This window comes from Brassica napus, chromosome C7 (genome assembly GCF_020379485.1).
Source record: "Brassica napus cultivar Da-Ae chromosome C7, Da-Ae, whole genome shotgun sequence".
Classification (NCBI taxonomy): domain Eukaryota; kingdom Viridiplantae; phylum Streptophyta; class Magnoliopsida; order Brassicales; family Brassicaceae; genus Brassica; species Brassica napus.
Window position 1 is genome coordinate 37,366,302 of NC_063450.1, and position 17,599 is coordinate 37,383,900.

The 17,599-nt window shown below is 37.3% G+C and overlaps 3 protein-coding genes across 4 annotated transcripts in view; 1 reads left to right on the forward strand and 2 right to left on the reverse strand.

Annotated features, from left to right (window-relative positions):
* Positions 1-15,992, reverse strand: part of LOC106408119 (disease resistance protein RBA1-like) — a 70,754-nt gene extending 54,762 nt beyond the window's left edge. Inside the window, exons 1-3 of the mRNA XM_048764226.1 lie at positions 15,939-15,992; positions 15,641-15,825; positions 10,075-10,096 (exon numbers count right to left, since the gene is read on the reverse strand). Of these exons, the coding sequence (XP_048620183.1) occupies positions 10,075-10,096; positions 15,641-15,825; positions 15,939-15,992 (261 nt within the window). The remainder of the gene's footprint in view (positions 1-10,074; positions 10,097-15,640; positions 15,826-15,938) is intronic.
* Positions 232-2,661, reverse strand: LOC106396802. 2 transcript variants are annotated; one of them, XM_013837290.3, is made up of 3 exons: positions 2,521-2,661; positions 1,747-1,899; positions 232-1,646 (listed from the first exon to the last, which is right to left on the reverse strand). In XM_013837290.3, exons 2-3 carry the CDS (start codon positions 1,883-1,885, stop codon positions 478-480), a joined length of 1,308 nt encoding a protein of 435 aa, XP_013692744.1. In that variant the 5' UTR covers positions 1,886-1,899; positions 2,521-2,661; the 3' UTR covers positions 232-477. The 2 variants fall into 2 exon arrangements, with proteins under 2 accessions (XP_013692744.1, XP_013692745.1); XM_013837291.3 differs by having other exon boundaries at positions 2,402-2,604.
* LOC125590272 (kinesin-like protein KIN-5B) lies at positions 5,750-7,531 on the forward strand. The gene is made up of 6 exons (XM_048763705.1): positions 5,750-5,939; positions 6,059-6,198; positions 6,538-6,673; positions 6,762-6,871; positions 6,946-7,097; positions 7,178-7,531. The coding sequence occupies exons 3-6, from the start codon at positions 6,669-6,671 to the stop codon at positions 7,370-7,372; spliced, it is 462 nt and encodes a 153-aa protein (XP_048619662.1). The 5' UTR covers positions 5,750-5,939; positions 6,059-6,198; positions 6,538-6,668; the 3' UTR covers positions 7,373-7,531.
* Positions 15,993-17,599: the final 1,607 nt, after the last annotated feature.

Here is a 17,599-nt window from a genome sequence, read left to right on the forward strand (position 1 = left end):
CAGAGGGAGTACTATTTTACCCTGATGCATGGTCTGAGTTCTTTCATGCATAAATGTTTTGAATTACATTTTCGCCATTATGAGATGTTTGTAAATTTGATCATAAATCGATAGTAACGTGGTGTTCGGTTGGACGGGATGTATTGGGATCCAATGCCACGACAGTGTATGGCCAAACTCTTGACAAATCATTGACTTTTGGATGGGCCTACTACTAGAAGAGAGCCCAAATAGACACATTCGTTTTTCTCCTTCATTTTATACAGCAAAATATACAAAGATTAATTAAATAATCTTGAGGTATCAAACCTAAAAAGAAAAGGGTTCCTGTTACAGAGGTCCCTTCTTCAACCTAAAAACCCACCAAAAGAAAATTCGAAGGAAGAAGAAACTTTCAAACTTCTGCTTCTTTAAATAATTTCACTTAGAAAAACCAAAAATAAAAGCTCTGCAGAAGTCGGAGAAAGAAACCTTCAACTACTTCCCCTTCAAGTTATCACCATTCTCTCCCCATTCGTCTTTACCAAATATCTCCTCCATGATGTTAGAAGTTGGTAGAAGGTCGTTGTTCTTGGTCCAACAATCTGATGATGCGAGTCTTCCATCACAAGTATCATCGAAAGAAAACAAACCAGATCCGTGAGACCCTCTGTTTTCAACAGGGCTCTGAGCGAATACCAAATTGGAGTCATGCAACTCGAAGGACATACACGAGTCGTCTTCCACGTTCACCTCACCGCCTTCTCTTGAAACCTTATCCATATATACACAGTGAGCATCGTTAGCCGGTGAGTCTTCTTCCTCTTCCTCCTCATCATCGTCGCTGCTATTGGTTTCTTCTTCCTCCTCCTCTTCGTTATCTACATGTGAAGAGCTTTTCCCTTTGCAAAAGACGTCGTACTCCACTTGCCACTCGTCATCGTCGCTGTCAACGTCCAGGGTTTGAAGCCTGTTCTGGGTCGCTCGTCTCCGCAAGATGAAGACGTTGAAGTAGTAGCTAACAAGCTCCTTCATGGTTCTCGAAGGAAACGTCGCCTTTAACTGCTTCCAGAAATCGCGACCGAGCGAAACAGGATTGGAGTAGACAACTTTATGGAAGAGATCTTCTTCGTCTTCACTCCATAAGCTAATGACTTCGTCACCCATTTCACACAGCCCTAGCTCTGTAAACCTTTCATATCCAATAGCTTCGATCAAGCTCTCTCTCGCTTCCATGATGTGTCGCCGCACGCATCTGACTGTGTCTTTATCCGGGCAGAGACATTCCTTTCTTCCTTGACCGGCTCCACAAAGGTACGAGTCAGGCATTGGTATGATGCACTTTCCCATCAGTTTTCTTTCCAAGTCATCGTTTGTTTGAACAGGAATCTCACATTCAGGGATAGATGCTTGGTGATTAGACCCAACAGGAACTTGCTTCCTAGGAGGTTGATTCATCAGGGAAGTATAAACATCCTCCATCGGGGAAAGTGGTCTCCATGTGAGGTCTGATCCAGAAGATTCATGAGAAAGAGATGACTGAGTCTGAGCATCCTCCTGACACAAACCGGTTGAGACCCACGAGAAGGGTGCACATGTGTCATAATCCTTCTCAGCATGATTACTCCATGCCGGTTTCTTCTCACAGAGGCCATTCAGATCTTCTCCTGTAAATAAAGAGACGTCCAAAGTGTTAACACAAGCTGCTTTTACTTAACCCAAAGTTAAGTAAAACATTTTAAAACAGCTGTGAGGTTACAACTGTACCTAAGACAGCTGTCTTGTCCAGAGGAACGTGAAATGGCATAGATTGGTCAAATTGGACAGGGTGGTAAGTAAGCTGTCTTGCATGCTTAGCATTGCACTCTTGCATCTCTTCAGCATCAAAAGGTCTCTTCAATCCCATGTCTTTTTTAAGACCTGAATGGTAAAAACCAAAAGTCACTTTCTTGACAGTAAAGGTTGGTAATTTACATAAGGTAATTTCAGTATTCAGATGCAATCCATAGTATAAATCAGTTTAATTTTCATGTGCATATATAGCTAGATGCGAGTTTACAAACTAGGACCCACGATAATTAAAGTTTGGATGAGTATGGGGTAGTTTTAATTTTTAGTCAAAAGTCAAACTTTGCACATGGATAAGTGTTTTCCCAATTAATTAAGAAAAGCCCCAAATAAAAAAAAGCCCCAAATTTCTAAACCCTAGATTTCTCAATCCAGGACTAGAATCATGAAATCAAGAGTCTAAAATCAAACAATCGATGAATACTAGCAAGAGGAACGAAAGCCCCAAATCAATTTACAGATCTAACGAACCCTAACGCATCAAATCCTCCGCCGAACAAATTAGGGTGATAAAATTTGGGGAAAACTGGAAATCAACGCGAAAACCGACGAATCTGTGGAAAAGAATCGATACCTAGATAGATCTAACGTTTTGTGTTCTCAATCGAGAAACCTAGGTTTGACCAAATCGAGGGATGTTTATCAAAACAGGTATCAGTCGAAAGGTAAAATCAAGAAGAAGAAGAATATTACAATTGATTTGAAGATGGATTTGTAAGAAGGAGAGGATCTGATGGAATTTCTTTCGAAAATTTTGTAGAAAATAATAATTAGGAATTTTCGAGGCGGCTAGGGTTACAGGTAGGGATGTTGTATAGGGCTTGATATTTAGGGCTGGCCCAAACCCATCAAAAAAATTAAGAACCCTAACCCTATTATATTACTTCTGAAATATTTCGGGCCATATAGGGTTGAGCTTAAAAATTAAGGGTTTTCTTAGGGTTGAGCCCAAAAAAAAAATTGTTTGGTTAATTAAAGGGCTCAAAAAAGGTTAGGAAGGGTTCAATCCTAATACAAATAATATGATGGGTTCTAAAAGGGTTAAAGCTCACTTTGGGTTGAGCTTAAACTAAATAGGGTTGGGCTGGGTTGGGCAACCCAATACAACATAACTAGGGTGCAGAGGAGACGTAACCTTATTAGATCCTCTAAAAGAGACAATTACTATAGTACCCTCCACTTTGACCACGTGTCGTCTCACCTTATTTTAGACGTATTAAATTCGGATGGTACTGAACCGATCAAATCAAATTTTAAGAAATTCTTATCCTTAACCGTGATATAGATGACCGGGTTCAATTACTTACATGGCTCCCCTTCGGTCAGTTAAATCTACAAGAGAATCCTGATGTTGCCCTCTTTCGTGGAGCTGAGAGCTTGACAGTATCCACGCTTACTTTTATGTTAAAAGCATACAATAAATTTGAAATTATTAGAATCGTAAGCCAAAATACATGTACCGATCTAAAATATGATTATGATAACCGGACCAATCATACCATTACTGGTATTAATTTCCCGAAATTTATTTCACTTACGCGCCTTTTGTCTTTCGCTTTGACATTGTCCTTGCTTCAACAAGTTTCTTGCAATATCAAACTGGTTGTGATTTCTGGGAAAATTCACCATAGAGAAACTAACAACCGTAAGAAGTACTTTAGCAATATTAAATTTTTTGTAATGTAACAATAACTATGAACACGAAGCTGCACGAAAGAACTTGAGATGAGTTATTAGAACAGGAAGCTGTTTATCCTTGATGCAATAATATACGTCCAACTCCTCCTTCCTGTCAGAAACCTCGGCGTCACCCTTATTAACTACCAGGACACAAGCCTTAAATCCCATCAGTGGTATAGGCTGATGATGATGTATATCTGTGCCATTCCATTTCCAGGTGGTCTGCCAAAGAAAGTACATGGGCATTTGTTCACAAGGTAAGACCGTAAACCTACAAGTCCTTATGATTAGCTCTCTTGCTTCCTGATTCAGTTTGAAGCAATTACCAAAATTGGCACCAACATCTTTAAAAGAAGAAGAAGAATCTAGTCTCTCTAGGGACTCACAGTTTTCTGCTTTTAAGTATCGTAAGGGGTCTGGAAGCTGCGGGAGGGGAACTAGCTTTGTGCATCCACTGATTACAAGTTTACGTAGACGAGACATTTCGTTTATCCATGGAGATAGTTCTCGTATTCTCTTATGATCACAAAAGCATAGCACCGTGATGACATCAAAAGCATTCCGAGATTTCGCAAGGTTCTCACTGTATGGCATAGCCAAGTGATGAAGATGAGCCAATGACCTGATCGATGAAGGAATGTCTTCTACTGCGGTCCCCTTGAGCTTGAGGCGTTCAATGTTCGATGAAATCTTAGGAAATGTTTTCAACGATGAGCAATCAGCTAGATCAACTTCTCTGAGAGATTTCATGTTTATATTGATCGGAAGGGATTCTAGCTTTGTGCAACCTTTCAAAGTCAACCTCTGCAACTTATGAAGGTTTCCAATAGAGGAGGGGAGCTCCACTAAACTTGAGCACTTACCGAGTTTCAATTCCTTGAGATTAGTAGCATTCCCGATAGAAGACGGGAGCTCCACAAGGCTTGAGCAACCACTGAGATACAACTTGTGGAGATTTTTATTGGGGAAAGAAGAATCTAGTCTCTCTAGAGACTCACAGTTTTTTGCTTCTAATGTTTCTAAGGAGTCCGGAAGCTGCATGAGCGAAACTAGCTTTGTGCATCCACTGATTGTAAGTCTACGTAGACGAGACATTTCCTTGATCCATGGAGTAAGTTCTTGTATTTTTTTTATTGCACACGTACAGCTCCGTTATGAGGTCAAAAGCATGCGTGAAAGTCCCAAGGCTTTCACAGTATGACACAGCAAAGTGATAAAGATGAGACCATAACGTGAGGGATGAAGGAATATCTTCTATTGCAGTACCATTGATCATGAGACGTTGAATGTTTGCGTAAATCTCAGGAAACGTTTTCAACAAGGAGCAATCAGTGAGATCAAGTATTCTTAGAGATTTCATGTTGATGTTGACCGGAACGGCTTCTATCTTTGAGCAACCTTTCAAAATAAAAGACGACAGCTTCTGAAGGTTTCCAATAGAAGATGGGAGTTCCACCAGACTTGAGCAGTCACGGAGATCCAGTTCTGAGAGATTAGTAGCATTCCCAATAGAATATGGGAGCTCCACCAAACTTGAGCAATCACTAAGATTCAATTTCTTGAGTTTGGTAGCATTCCCAAGGGAAGATGGGAGATCCACCAAACTTGAACAACGACTGATAAACAATTCATTGAGATTAGTAGCATTCCCAATAGATGATGGGAGCTCCACCAAACTTGAGCAACCACTAAGATCCAATTTCCAGAGATTAGTGGCTGTTGAGAGATCATGAACCTCCTTAAGGTTTTCGGAATCCCTCGGATATATCCGCTTGAGATTTGTAATTATCTATACAAAAAGAAAAACACATTCTTCAGTGTTATGAAAAAACGTTTTAAAAAGCACTTTAGACGGCCATTTAGAAGCCGCTTAGGTGTTGGACCATGTGAAATTTTGACGACTGCTTTTTAAACCGCCTAGACAATTACAAGATTACAATAATAAATAACATATAATTTATTATTCATAAATTTTAATAATCAGTATATTATAGTATAGAATCATATGAAAACAAAATAATATGAATTTTATCATTTTGAGTAATGATATTAAATGTACAACATTAGATATGTATTAAGTATCTATCTATATATATAAAGAATGGTTTTCTTTTCTCCCAAGGGGTCCACGTAGGACGACACTTCACTAATCCGCCTTCTATCGTCGCGACACCTGTCCACCGATCTGTTTCATTTATTTTTCTACCGTCTGGTTTGTCTAAAGATTGGGCTTAAGTTTTCGTTTTCGGCCCAGCGACCACCTTGCTCCACGCTAACCCTAATCTGTGGGGATGAAAAATGTGTTTTCTTCGTTACTTTTCGGGGAGACGGTGACGATCGAGTGTCCTCACTGTTTCTGTAACAGATTAATCAGATGCACACTACGAGTTCTTTAGTTCGCTGTTTCCATCGGTGATATCGGGTATAAATGGGTTAGTATTTCTCTGGAAATCGCGATCTCTTCATCTCTCTGCTACTCATCTCTCTCACGCTCATCTCTTATAATCATCTCTCTTAATGGCTAACTCGAGAATGTTTTTTCAATTTGAAGTCCGGCAGGTGTTCATCCGTTGTGGAGGCTAGGCTGCTGCGGTTCTGGGAGGCTAGGAATGTCCATGGCGGACCAACTGACAGTCGAGCAGATCGCCGAGTTCAAGGAAGCCTTTAGCCTCTTCGACAAAGACGGACATGGTTCAATTATCTTTCTCAGTTTCTCTGATGGAATTTTACATTTTCTAAATCTCGCTTTGATCGATCTATTATACATGATAGAACGAGGAATATGTGTCTCTGCGTTGATAATCGCTTGATTCGGCCTATTCTTATTGATTTTTGTTTTTTTCTTCAGTGACTGTTGTTTTGTTTGGTCGATTTGTTCGCTTGGATCTGGATTATTTTTTTTCGTTTGGTACATTTTGGTCTTTGAATCTTTATTTGATCTGTATAAGCGTCAATGTGTTTGCGTGATCAAATGAGACAGAGATCTCAGTGATCTAAAATGTATTGCTCTCTTGATTGTGGTTTCCACAGGTTGCACCACTACCAAAGAGCTGGGAATTGTTATGTGTTCTCTAGGACAAAACCCAACAGAGGCCGAGCTACAAGACGTGTGATCAACGAGTCGACGCAGATGGAAACGGCACCATCGACTTAATGTCACAATGGGGTAACATGTTTTGTTCTGTATCTGCAACTTCTTTCTATGTTTCTTCCACATCACTTCATTGAAAAAAAAAAAACTTCCTAATGTATAGGGACATGGCGAAAGAAAATAACAAGCTGCACGATGAATTTGCATCTACTTTCGCCACACCGAATGCTAACTTTGTCACTAGGACTAATGAACTTCACTCAGCTGTCAATGGTAACCACGCTAAAACCCCTATCCCTTTCTTACGAAAAAACTGAGAAAAAGCGTACTAATCCCTGGTTTTACAGACTCGCTGATGCAAGACCGTGAGAACAAAGAAGCAACGGATGCTATAGTGACAACTTCAATGAAGCAGGTCACGTTATTGCAAGAGAAGCATGGACAAGCTGTATCAAACATTAGAGACAAAGCAGAACAGTCTCTCATAAAAGACTATCAGGTACAGAACACTAAAAATTGTAGAGTGTCATATCTATGACTAGATATATAACAGTTAAATTTCTGTAATACATTGGCCAGGTTGATCAGCGCATGAACGAGACGCCAGAGAAACTAGCTATAATCGTGCCAAGCTTGGCGTCAATTGAGGAGATGAGGACTTTGTCTCCGAAGAATATTCTCAGTGAAGATGCCTCAAGCATGGAGAAAAGATCAGCTAAACAGGGACAAGACGAAGCTAACAACAGAGCTCCATTCTTGAAAGTAAACATATGATTGATTTGATAAAAAGGTGCCCGCTCTGGCAGTTGAGTTCATCAACTGGATGAGTCTAGCAGAGTATGAGTGTGTAAAGGTGATATGATTGTAGTACGCAAGCTTATTTTGTTCTGGATTAGTTTGTTGCCTATGGACCGGTTCAATTTGGTTAATCTTCTCATACGAGTAAATAAGTTATGAAAAAGAAAAGTAAACAAAGAGACAAACAAAATCAGCTGAGACCTACGTTGCACGGAAGCTTCATCGGACGTCCGCTTCCCGCTTCGGAACCGGAATCGGAATCGGAACCTTGTGGAAGCTTGCGGAATCTCGCTTCCAAAACGTTTCTAAAATATTCTCTTTAAAAACATGTTGGAAGCTTACGATTCTGTTTTGGAATCATGCTTCCGTTTTAAAAAAAATGCAATGTATATCAATAAAATATAAAACCATAGTTTTAATCTATATAAAATAAAAAATAATAATAGTACTGAATATTCAGTTATAAATATACAAAAAATAATACTATAAATTATCTTTATGCATTGAGATTTTTTATTAAAGATATAGCACATATTGAAATATATTTTGTCAATTATTTATGAAGTATTGAAAATAATTAATATAATATTTTTTTGTAAACTTAATTCATGTGTATTTTTAAAGTTTTAATATAAAATCATTTCAAAATTATTATAAATGAATAAATGCTTTATTTCAAATTTAAATCATATAATTTTTAGAACTAATGTTTTTTAAAAATTATATATATATATACATATATATTTATATTTATATATGGATATACGCTTCCAACACGTACCCGCTTCCTAATATTTTTAAAAATATCGCTTCTGCGCTTCCTTACGCTTCCGCTTCCACGTACCCGCTTCCGTTTCCATGTAACATAGGCTGAGACTTTGTTTGCTCCTCAAAAAAAAATAATAAAGTCAAAGTAAGCACATCTATGCGAACTACCACTTACTTTGCTCTGATGTGCTCATCTTTGATTTTGAATATACAACTATACTTCATTGATCGTCTCCATTTTTAATAATCATCATTCATCACATTCACATCCTAGCCATTAACCCTACAGAATCCTTCTTACTGATACCATCTTGACTTAATATGACCAATGACAATATAATATGGCCTAATGTAGTAACAATAGTTATATCTTATTATTCACAGCCATGAAATAAAGCATCTAAACTCTACACAAGCTCCACCCAAGAAATCATATGAACTATGAAGGCCATATACCATGTTATGGACTATGAGGATATGGAAAAGTAGGCATTTAAGTTTATTTATATGAAAAAGTAAAAACATGAAACAATGTCTAGAGTGATTAACCGAAGAACAACTTAATTAGGTAAATATGTTTATTTTAAATAAGAAAAAAATTATATTAAATTTTTACTCTAACTATTTAAATTATTTTCTAATATTCATCCCGCCCGTATGGCGGGCCTACCCTAGTATTGTTATAATTTATAGCCTAATTTATAATCCGTACATCCAGTTAATCGTTCTCGGCGTTAAACATTGAATTATCGCCAGCTTATCACATCACTTTCTTGAACACTAATTTTTATGGAGTACAATTGAGATTTTTTGTTCAATTATATTTACTTGACTTCCTTCCCACAGTTTCTCAAGATTACTGGAAGGCATGTATATTTCCACGAGGAACTCCGGACTGAAATTAGGAGGCAAACATGTCATTGGGAAACCATCCCAATCTAATAATCTAAGTGTCCGAGGCAAGTATTTCAAACTTTGTGGTAAGTGCACTCTTGGGTAAGTACCTCCAATCCTTAAGAATTGGAGATTACTCATTTTTTCAAAGCCTTTGTCATTTTTATATAATCCATCCTCGATCTCAGCATATTTACAATCTATGCCTATTACATTTATACTACCCTGAAAAAAAAGAACTCACATAAGTAACTATGGTTAGTTATTAAAAATCTTTTACTAAGGAGTAATTATACGGCAGTGAAAACTTACCGGTGTATAGTTACTCAGTATTTGGCATGTCTCTCTACCATCAACCAAAAACTGCCGCTGCCGGAGGCCATGAATTGATTTTTTACGAACAATTTCTCTACCCAAACGTGCTAGCAAATTATGCATCCTTATCCATCCACGGTCGATAAATATGAGAGATTTATCGGCTAAAACATGAAGACCATATCTCACGTTAGAAAAATTCTCTGCTAGAAATTCTTCTACTCTTTCAATCCATTCGTCGTTGAAGAAACATGATATATAGATAAATAAATCATTATCTTCATCACATAAAGCATCGTAACTGAACTTCAAAATGCTTTCAATTTCTCTGTTAAGGCTAGTCCATAACCTTGGTAGTTCCATTTCCGAGGAATGTCCCACTCATGCCTCGACATTCCTCGGAAATAAGATCCCATAACCATTAGTCCCAGAGGGAGGTTACCGGCAAGTTGTGTAACTTTCCTAGCAAAGCTCTCAAAACCATAATACAGTGACTTTTGGCCAAAACCATACATGCAGAATATTTTAAGAGCCTTACTGTCAGATGGGAGACCCACCTCATGTATATGGTTAATCCCATGTCTATGCAAAACTCTTTTATCTTGCGTTGTGATGATAATCTGACTTCCAGGACCAAAACAACGAGCTTATTTAGCCAGTGCATCGAGTTGCATCTCATGGTCCACATCATCAAGAACGACAAGCATTCTTTTGTCTTTTAATCTGTCTTTTGCAACATCCAAGTGACGAATCTTGATATCCTTCTGGTTGATTATTTGAGATAACATCTCTGTTTGTAGTTGCAGTTGTGTGCTGTATACATCATGACAAGGTATTGGATAGCGTCTTCTGATATTGTCCATGAAGACACTAAGCTGGAACTTATGAGAGTATTCTCCAAATAGAGCTCTGGCGATGGTGCTCTTACCAATTCCAGAAGGACCCCAAATCCCTATATGTTGAAAAGTAAACTTGATTTGGATCATATTATTGGGCTAACAACTCACTAATCATGTTTAGCCCAACTCAAATTCTAGAAAAGTCTTCCACTTTCATAAGATAAAAATCTAGATATTTTGGTAGAATTATCTAGATAATTAGGATAAAATTATCTAGATATTTAAGTAGAATTATCTAGAATTAGAATTATAATATTTGAGATATTTTGTACTTTAGAGGCTATAAATACCCCCACTCCCCTTTCATTTTGTATCATCAAGAAGTATCCAAGTTTGTAAGAATCATCTAAGTAATAAGAATCCTCTTCTAAGTTATAAAAGCTTTATTCTTCACAAAACTTCTTTCTCTTCAAACACTTAAACACTTTCTCCATCTTTATAAAGTTTTTCATCCTAACAAAGTGGTATCAGAGCTACCAGTTCCTTTTGAAGATGGCAAACAATGGTGTTCCCTTCCAAGTTCCATTGCTCACTAAGAGCAAATATGACAATTGGAGTCTTAGGATGATGGCTATCCTAGGAGAACATGATGTGTGGAAGATAGTCGAGAAAGGCTTCAATGAACCGGAGAATGATGGTGGTCTATCTAAAACTCAAAAGGATGGTTTGAGAGATTCAAGGAAGAGAGACAAGAAGGTTCTCTGTCTAATCTATCAAGGATTAGATGAAGATACATTTGAGAAGGTTGCTAGTGCAAGGACGTCCAAAGAAGCATGGGAGAAGCTTCAGACATCTTACAAGGGAGCGGAACAAGTTAAGAAGGTACGACTTCAAACTCTAAGAGGAGAATTTGAAGCATTACAAATGAAGGAAGGAGAACTCATCTCAGATTACTTCTCAAGAGTCTTGACGGTTACTAATAACCTAAAAAGAAATGGTGAGAAGTTAGATGAGGTGAGAATCATGAAGAAAGTTCTTAGATCATTGGATTCAAAATTCGAGCATATCGTCACCGTGATTGAAGAGACAAAGGACTTGGAGACTATGACGATGGAGCAACTTCTTGGATCACTACAAGCTTATGAAGAAAAGAAGAAGAAGAAATAAGATATTGTGGAGCAAGTTCTCAAGATGAGAATTGATCAAAAGGAAGAAGCTGGCCGAAATCATCTGAGACGTGGTGGTGGTCATTTTCGAGGACGAGGTCGTGGTGTAAATGGACGAGGTTGGAGACCATATAAAGACAACTTCAACCAAAGAGGAGAGAATTCATCAAGATGTCGTGGAAGAAGAAACCCAAAATCAAGGTATGATAAATCAAGCATCAAATGCTATAGTTGCGGAAAGTTTGGACATTATGCTTCTGAATGCAAAACTCCAAACAACAATAGAGTTGAAGAGAAGTCCAACTATGTTGAAGAACGGCGTAAGGAAGAAGATATGCTGGCTTACAAGAAGGATGAACCAAATGAGGTTCACAAGTGGTACTTTGATAGTGGTGCAAGCAACCACATGTGTGGAAATAAAAGCATGTTCGTAGAGATTGATGAATCGGTGAAAACCAATGTGGCTTTAGGAGATGAATCAAAGATGGAGGTGAAAGGTAACGGGTGAAAGGTAACGGAAATATTCTCATCCGCTTGAAGAATGGAGATCATCAATTCATTTCCAACGTTTACTACATTCCAAGCATGAAGACCAATATCTTGAGCCTAGGACAACTCTTAGAGAAAGGTTATGACATTCGACTAAAAGATAATAGTCTTTCTTTAAAAGATAATGCAAATAATCTCATCACAAAGGTGCCAATGTCAAGCAATAGAATGTTTGTCCTAAACATTCAAAATGACATTGCACGATGTCTCAAGATGTGCTACAAGGAGGAATCTTGGCTTTGGCATCTTCGATTCGGGCATCTAAACTTTGGAGGCTTAGAGCTACTTTGCAAGAAAGAAATGGTGAAAGGATTACCTTGCATCAATCATCCAAATCAAGTGTGTGAAGGTTGCTTACTTGGAAAGCAATTCAAGATGAGTTTTCCAAAGGAGTCGGAGACAAGAGCAAGAAAGCCACTAGAACTCATACATACAGATGTATGTGGCCCAATCAAACCAAGTTCACTTGGTAAGAGTAACTACTTCCTTCTCCTTATTGATGACTTTTCAAGAAAAACATGGGTTTACTTTTTGAAACAAAAATCAGAAGTGTTTGAAAATTTCAAAAAGTTCAAAGCCCATGTTGAGAAGGAAAGTGGTCTTAAGATCAAGTCCATGAGATCGGATCGAGGAGGAGAATTCATGTCCAAGGAGTGTCTGAAGTATTGTGAAGATAATGCCATCCGAAGACAGTTGACGGTGCCAAGAACCCCTCAACAAAATGGAGTAGCGGAAAGAAAGAATAGGACAATACTTGAGATGGCAAGAAGCATGCTCAAGAGTAAGAAGCTACCAAAGAAGTTGTGGGCAGAAGTAGTTGCTTGTGCGGTTTATATATCAAACCGTTCTCCAACAAAGAGTGTTTTAGAAAAGACAGCACAAGAAGCTTGGAGCGGAAGGAAGCCTGGAGTCTCACACCTAAGAGTCTTTGGAAGCATTGCTCACGCTCATGTTCCAGACGAGAAGCGGAGCAAACTAGATGATAAAAGTGAGAAGTACATCTTCATTGGGTATGACGCTAACTCCAAAGGCTACAAGCTCTACAATCCTGAAACAAAGAAGACAATCATTAGTCGGAATGTCATCTTTGATGAAGAAGGAGAATGAGATTGGAGATCAAATAATGAAGACTACAACTTCTTTCCATCCTTTGAAGAAGAGAATGTGGAGCAACCGAGAGAAGAGCCAACTACACCACCAACTTCACCAACAACAAGTTCTCAAGGAGATGAAAGCTCAAGTGAAAGGACTCCACGTTTTAGAAGTCTACAAGACATCTACGAGGTAACCGAAAATCAAGACAATCTTACTCTATTTGGTCTATTTGCGGATTGCGAGCCTATGAACTTTGAAGAAGCTCAAGAAAATAAGTCATGGAGAAGCGCAATGGATGAGGAAATCAAGTCGATTCAAAAGAATGATACATGAGAGTTAGCTTCACTTCCAAATGGACACAAGGCAATTGGTGTGAAGTGGGTGTACAAGGCAAAGAAGAACTCTAAAGGAGAAGTTGAAAGGTACAAGGCAAGATTGGTGGCAAAAGGCTATAGTCAAAGAGCCGGGATCGACTATGATGAGGTATTTGCTCCAGTTGCTCGCTTAGAAACGGTTAGACTAATCATTTCATTGGCAGCCCAAAAGAGTTGGAGGATACATCAAATGGACGTAAAATCAGCCTTTTTAAATGGAGACCTTGAGGAAGAAGTCTACATTGAGCAACCACAAGGCTACATAGTCAAAGGATAAGAAGACAAAGTCTTAAGGCTAAACAAGGCGGTTTATAGATTAAAGCAAGCACCAAGAGCATGGAACACTCGGATTAATAAGTACTTCAAGGAGAAATGATTCATCAAGTGTCCATATGAGCATGCACTTTATATCAAAACTCAAAACAATGATATATTGATTGCATGCTTATATGTTGATGACTTGATATTCACTGGCAACAATCCGATTATGTTTGAAGATTTCAAGATGGAGATGACAAAGGAGTTCGAGATGACCGACATTGGATTGATGTCATACTACCTTGGCATTGAAGTAAAGCAAGAAGAAAATGTAATCTTCATTACTCAAGAAGGTTATGCTAAAGACGTGCTTAAGAAGTTCAAGATGGATGACTCAAATCCAGTTTGCACGCCAATGGAATGTGGCGTCAAGTTATCAAAGGAAGAAGAAGGAGAAAGTGTGGATCCAACACTCTTTAAGAGTCTAGTTGGAAGCTTACGCTATCTAACGTGCACAAGGCCCGACATCCTACACGCAGTTGGAGTTGTGAGTCGATACATGGAGCATCCAACAACAGCTCATTTCAAGGCAGCTAAGAGGATCCTATGCTATATCAAAGGTACAATCAACTTTGGCTTGTACTACTCAATCTCTAAAGATTACAGGCTTATTGGATATAGCGATAGCGATTGGGGTGGAGATGTAGATGACCGGAAAAGCACAAGTGGCTTTGTGTTTTTCATTGGAGAAACCGCTTTCACATGGATGTCAAAGAAGCAACCGATTGTCACCCTTTCTACTTGTGAAGCGGAGTATGTGGCAGCTGCTTCATGTGTTTGTCATGCTATTTGGTTAAGAAACTTGCTAAAGGAGTTGAGCCTACCACAAGAGGAGCCAACAAAGATCTTTGTGGATAACAAGTCAGCAATAGCATTGGCGAAGAATCCAGTCTTCCATGACTGGAGTAAGCACATCGATACTCGTTATCACTACATTCGAGAATGTGTTACCAAGATGGATGTGCAGTTGGAGTATGTGAAGACAAATGATCAAGTAGCTGATATCTTCACCAAGCCACTCAAGCGAGAAGACTTTATCAAGATGAGAAGCTTACTCAGAGTAACCAAATTAAGTTTAAGAGGGGGTGTTGAAAAGTAACTTTGATTTGGATCATATTATTGAGCTAACAACTCACTAATCATGTTTAGCCAAACCCAAATTCTAGAAAAGTCTTCCACCTCCATAAAATAAAAATCTAGATATTTTGGTAGAATTATCTAGATAATTAGGATAAAATTATCTAGATATTTAAGTAGAATTATCTAGAATTATAATATTTGAGATATTTTGTACTTTAGAGGCTATAAATACCTCCACTCCTTCTTTCATTTTGTATCATCAAGAAGTATCTAAGTTTTTAAGAATCATCTAAGTAATAAGAATCCTCTTCTAAATTATAAAAATTTTCTTCTTCACAAAAGTTCTTTTTCAAACACTTAAACACTTTCTCCGTCTTTATAAAGCTTTTCATTCCAACACTATTATCCTCACTTCATCAGTGTCTAGGCATAATAATTGATCCATCTTTACGATATGAGTTCTCATCCCAACATAACCGTACAAATCACTTGATGGCGCATAATTTAGCAGCTGTGCTGAAACATCAGTGGTGATTTTGAAAGATTTAAACATCAGTGGTAGTTTTTTTATATAATATAGTCTGTATTAATTTTTATAGACTATAAACTATAAAAAAAAAACGAGCACAAGAAGAAATTAAAAGGACGAACCAGTTGATTGAATGGTAACCGGCGGTTGTAGCTACGTCCACCAGAGCTTGTCTCCATCTCTCAGTTTCTTCGTTGCTTCTACCCGCGCACGTCTTTCTGAAAACCTTTCCAAAATCTCCGGTAAGCTTCTTTACTTGAGACGGTTCAACGTCATAGAAAATGGGCAATGCAGTTTGATCCAACTCTTCCTTGCACTTCATAATCTCAACCAGTTCGTCAAGACACCACTTTGAAGAAGCGTAATTCCTCGAGAGCAAGATGATGGCGATCTTAGAACTTCTAATGGCACTTATGAGTTCAGGACGGATGTGATTCCTTTTCTCTGAAACTCCTTCTGAATATGACTGAAAAAATTCTTGCGGACATCTTCTCTGCGGAAGCTTGGAAAGACGTCATATATTAAGTTATTAGATGAAGGAGGAGAAGAAGAAGACGAAGAAGAAGAATCGGGTTCTTTGTTTTCTTGATGGGATCTAAACATTTTAAACATCACGAAGAAGCCAATTGCAGCAGCAACAACATTGGTAAGTAAAACAGAAGAATCCATTTTGTGTGCTGTCAAGAAACTAGAGATCTTCGTAAGCAAAACGTGTTATTATAGTAAAGATAAGAAAGTGATATCAAACATTGACTCTATTTTTTATTGACCGTGTGAAAGTTTATGGAAGCTTCGTCCTTCGGTACGAGGAAAGAAGTATGTCAAAAAAAGAAAAGGTACGAGGAGAGATGTGGTCTTGGTCTTAGGCTCGAGCAAACCCGAATGAATGATCCGACTTAAGTCTTGGGCTTTTTTCTACATTGTTTTCAGGTCTTGATAAATAGTGTAAACAATTCATATAAACCATTAGAACGTTGAATTTCTTTACAAACTGAAGAAACCATTAAGTATTAGTGACACCAAGTTACCAAGAGATTGACTCTGTGTATTGACTGAAAAAGTTGATGGAAGCTTCGTGCAAAGTAGGTCACAGAAAATGAACATCATTGTATCTCTAAGAGCAAGAATGAAGAAAATACAAGTAAGAGCAGAAAAAGCAGCGAGTAAATGGTTGATAATGTTGTTGCAGGTAAAGAAGTTCTTAAAGACTTTGGTGAAATGGAGGAATTTGGAAAATTCTACTAAACAATTTTGATGATTGTGTAGGGAAAACTCAGAAGCGTCCTTTTCCTCATAGTTTCTACTTCTTTATATTTTAACTAAGGTTTTTTCAAGTTTTTTTTTTGTGAAAATGTTTTTTCAAGTTTCTTTTTGCGTTATGCGCCGATTAGACTAATTAGATTTTTATATTTTCAAATGTTCATTTCTAATGACTCTAACAACTTTAAATGATCCACATGAAAAAACAAAATTCTTACATAATACCACAAAATAAAAAAAATAGATGAACAAATAATAAAAAAATTAAAATAAAATACAAAATAAGAGAGAGAACTAGATATCAAAGAATTTCAAGGATTAAATTATAAATATAAATTTCATATACAACAACAATTTTTCATCAATAATACTACTACACTAAAACTGAAATATCATATATATGATTAACAAATATTATTGAATTAAGTTTCTCAATTTTAAATATACATAGTATTTTTTTAATTTGTCAGCATACATAGTACATTGTATATCTATATATAGCAATGAACCTTTCATAAAAATTTATAAATATATAAATATTCATATCATTTATAAATTATATTAATGTACTTACATATGTATACGGGTCCATCCACCTAATTATCCATAAGAGTATATATAAACAATTGTTTCTAGTTAATCGGATGCTGATAATGCAAATTAAGAGATTACAAGATTACATAAGCATATAATATGGGGCGGGTGATAACTGCTCAAACTTATTATTCAAAGGAATGGCTCAAACTTTACATTCAACACAAAACTAAATATAAATAAGTAAACTTTGTCGTTTTTTTTTTTGAATTAAACTTTGTCTTCTTGATCTTATGATCTTTATGTAATTTTAGTTATTATCTGTTACTAAAATTCAAATAGCTGTTGTGTTGTAATAATGTTTGCTTTATGAGAAAGTGAAGGTACTTAATTTTGTTATATTATTTATTAGAGGGGACATAGGAAAACGATTGCTTTGCGTTTTGTTTGTCGATTTGTCTTTTTATTTGTCTGTTTATCTC

Excerpts from the sequence above, each read along its gene's own strand:
- LOC106396802 (XM_013837290.3), bottom strand. The coding sequence starts at position 1,885 with ATGGGATTGAAGAGACCTTTTGATGCTGAAGAGATGCAAGAGTGCAAT. Across the intron at positions 1,647-1,746 it reads GGACAAGACAGCTGTCTTAG|GAGAAGATCTGAATGGCCTC; the intron begins GTACAGTTGTAA and ends CTTTATTTACAG.
- LOC125590272 (XM_048763705.1), top strand. Across the intron at positions 6,872-6,945 it reads ACTTCACTCAGCTGTCAATG|ACTCGCTGATGCAAGACCGT; the intron begins GTAACCACGCTA and ends CTGGTTTTACAG. Across the intron at positions 7,098-7,177 it reads CTCTCATAAAAGACTATCAG|GTTGATCAGCGCATGAACGA; the intron begins GTACAGAACACT and ends TACATTGGCCAG.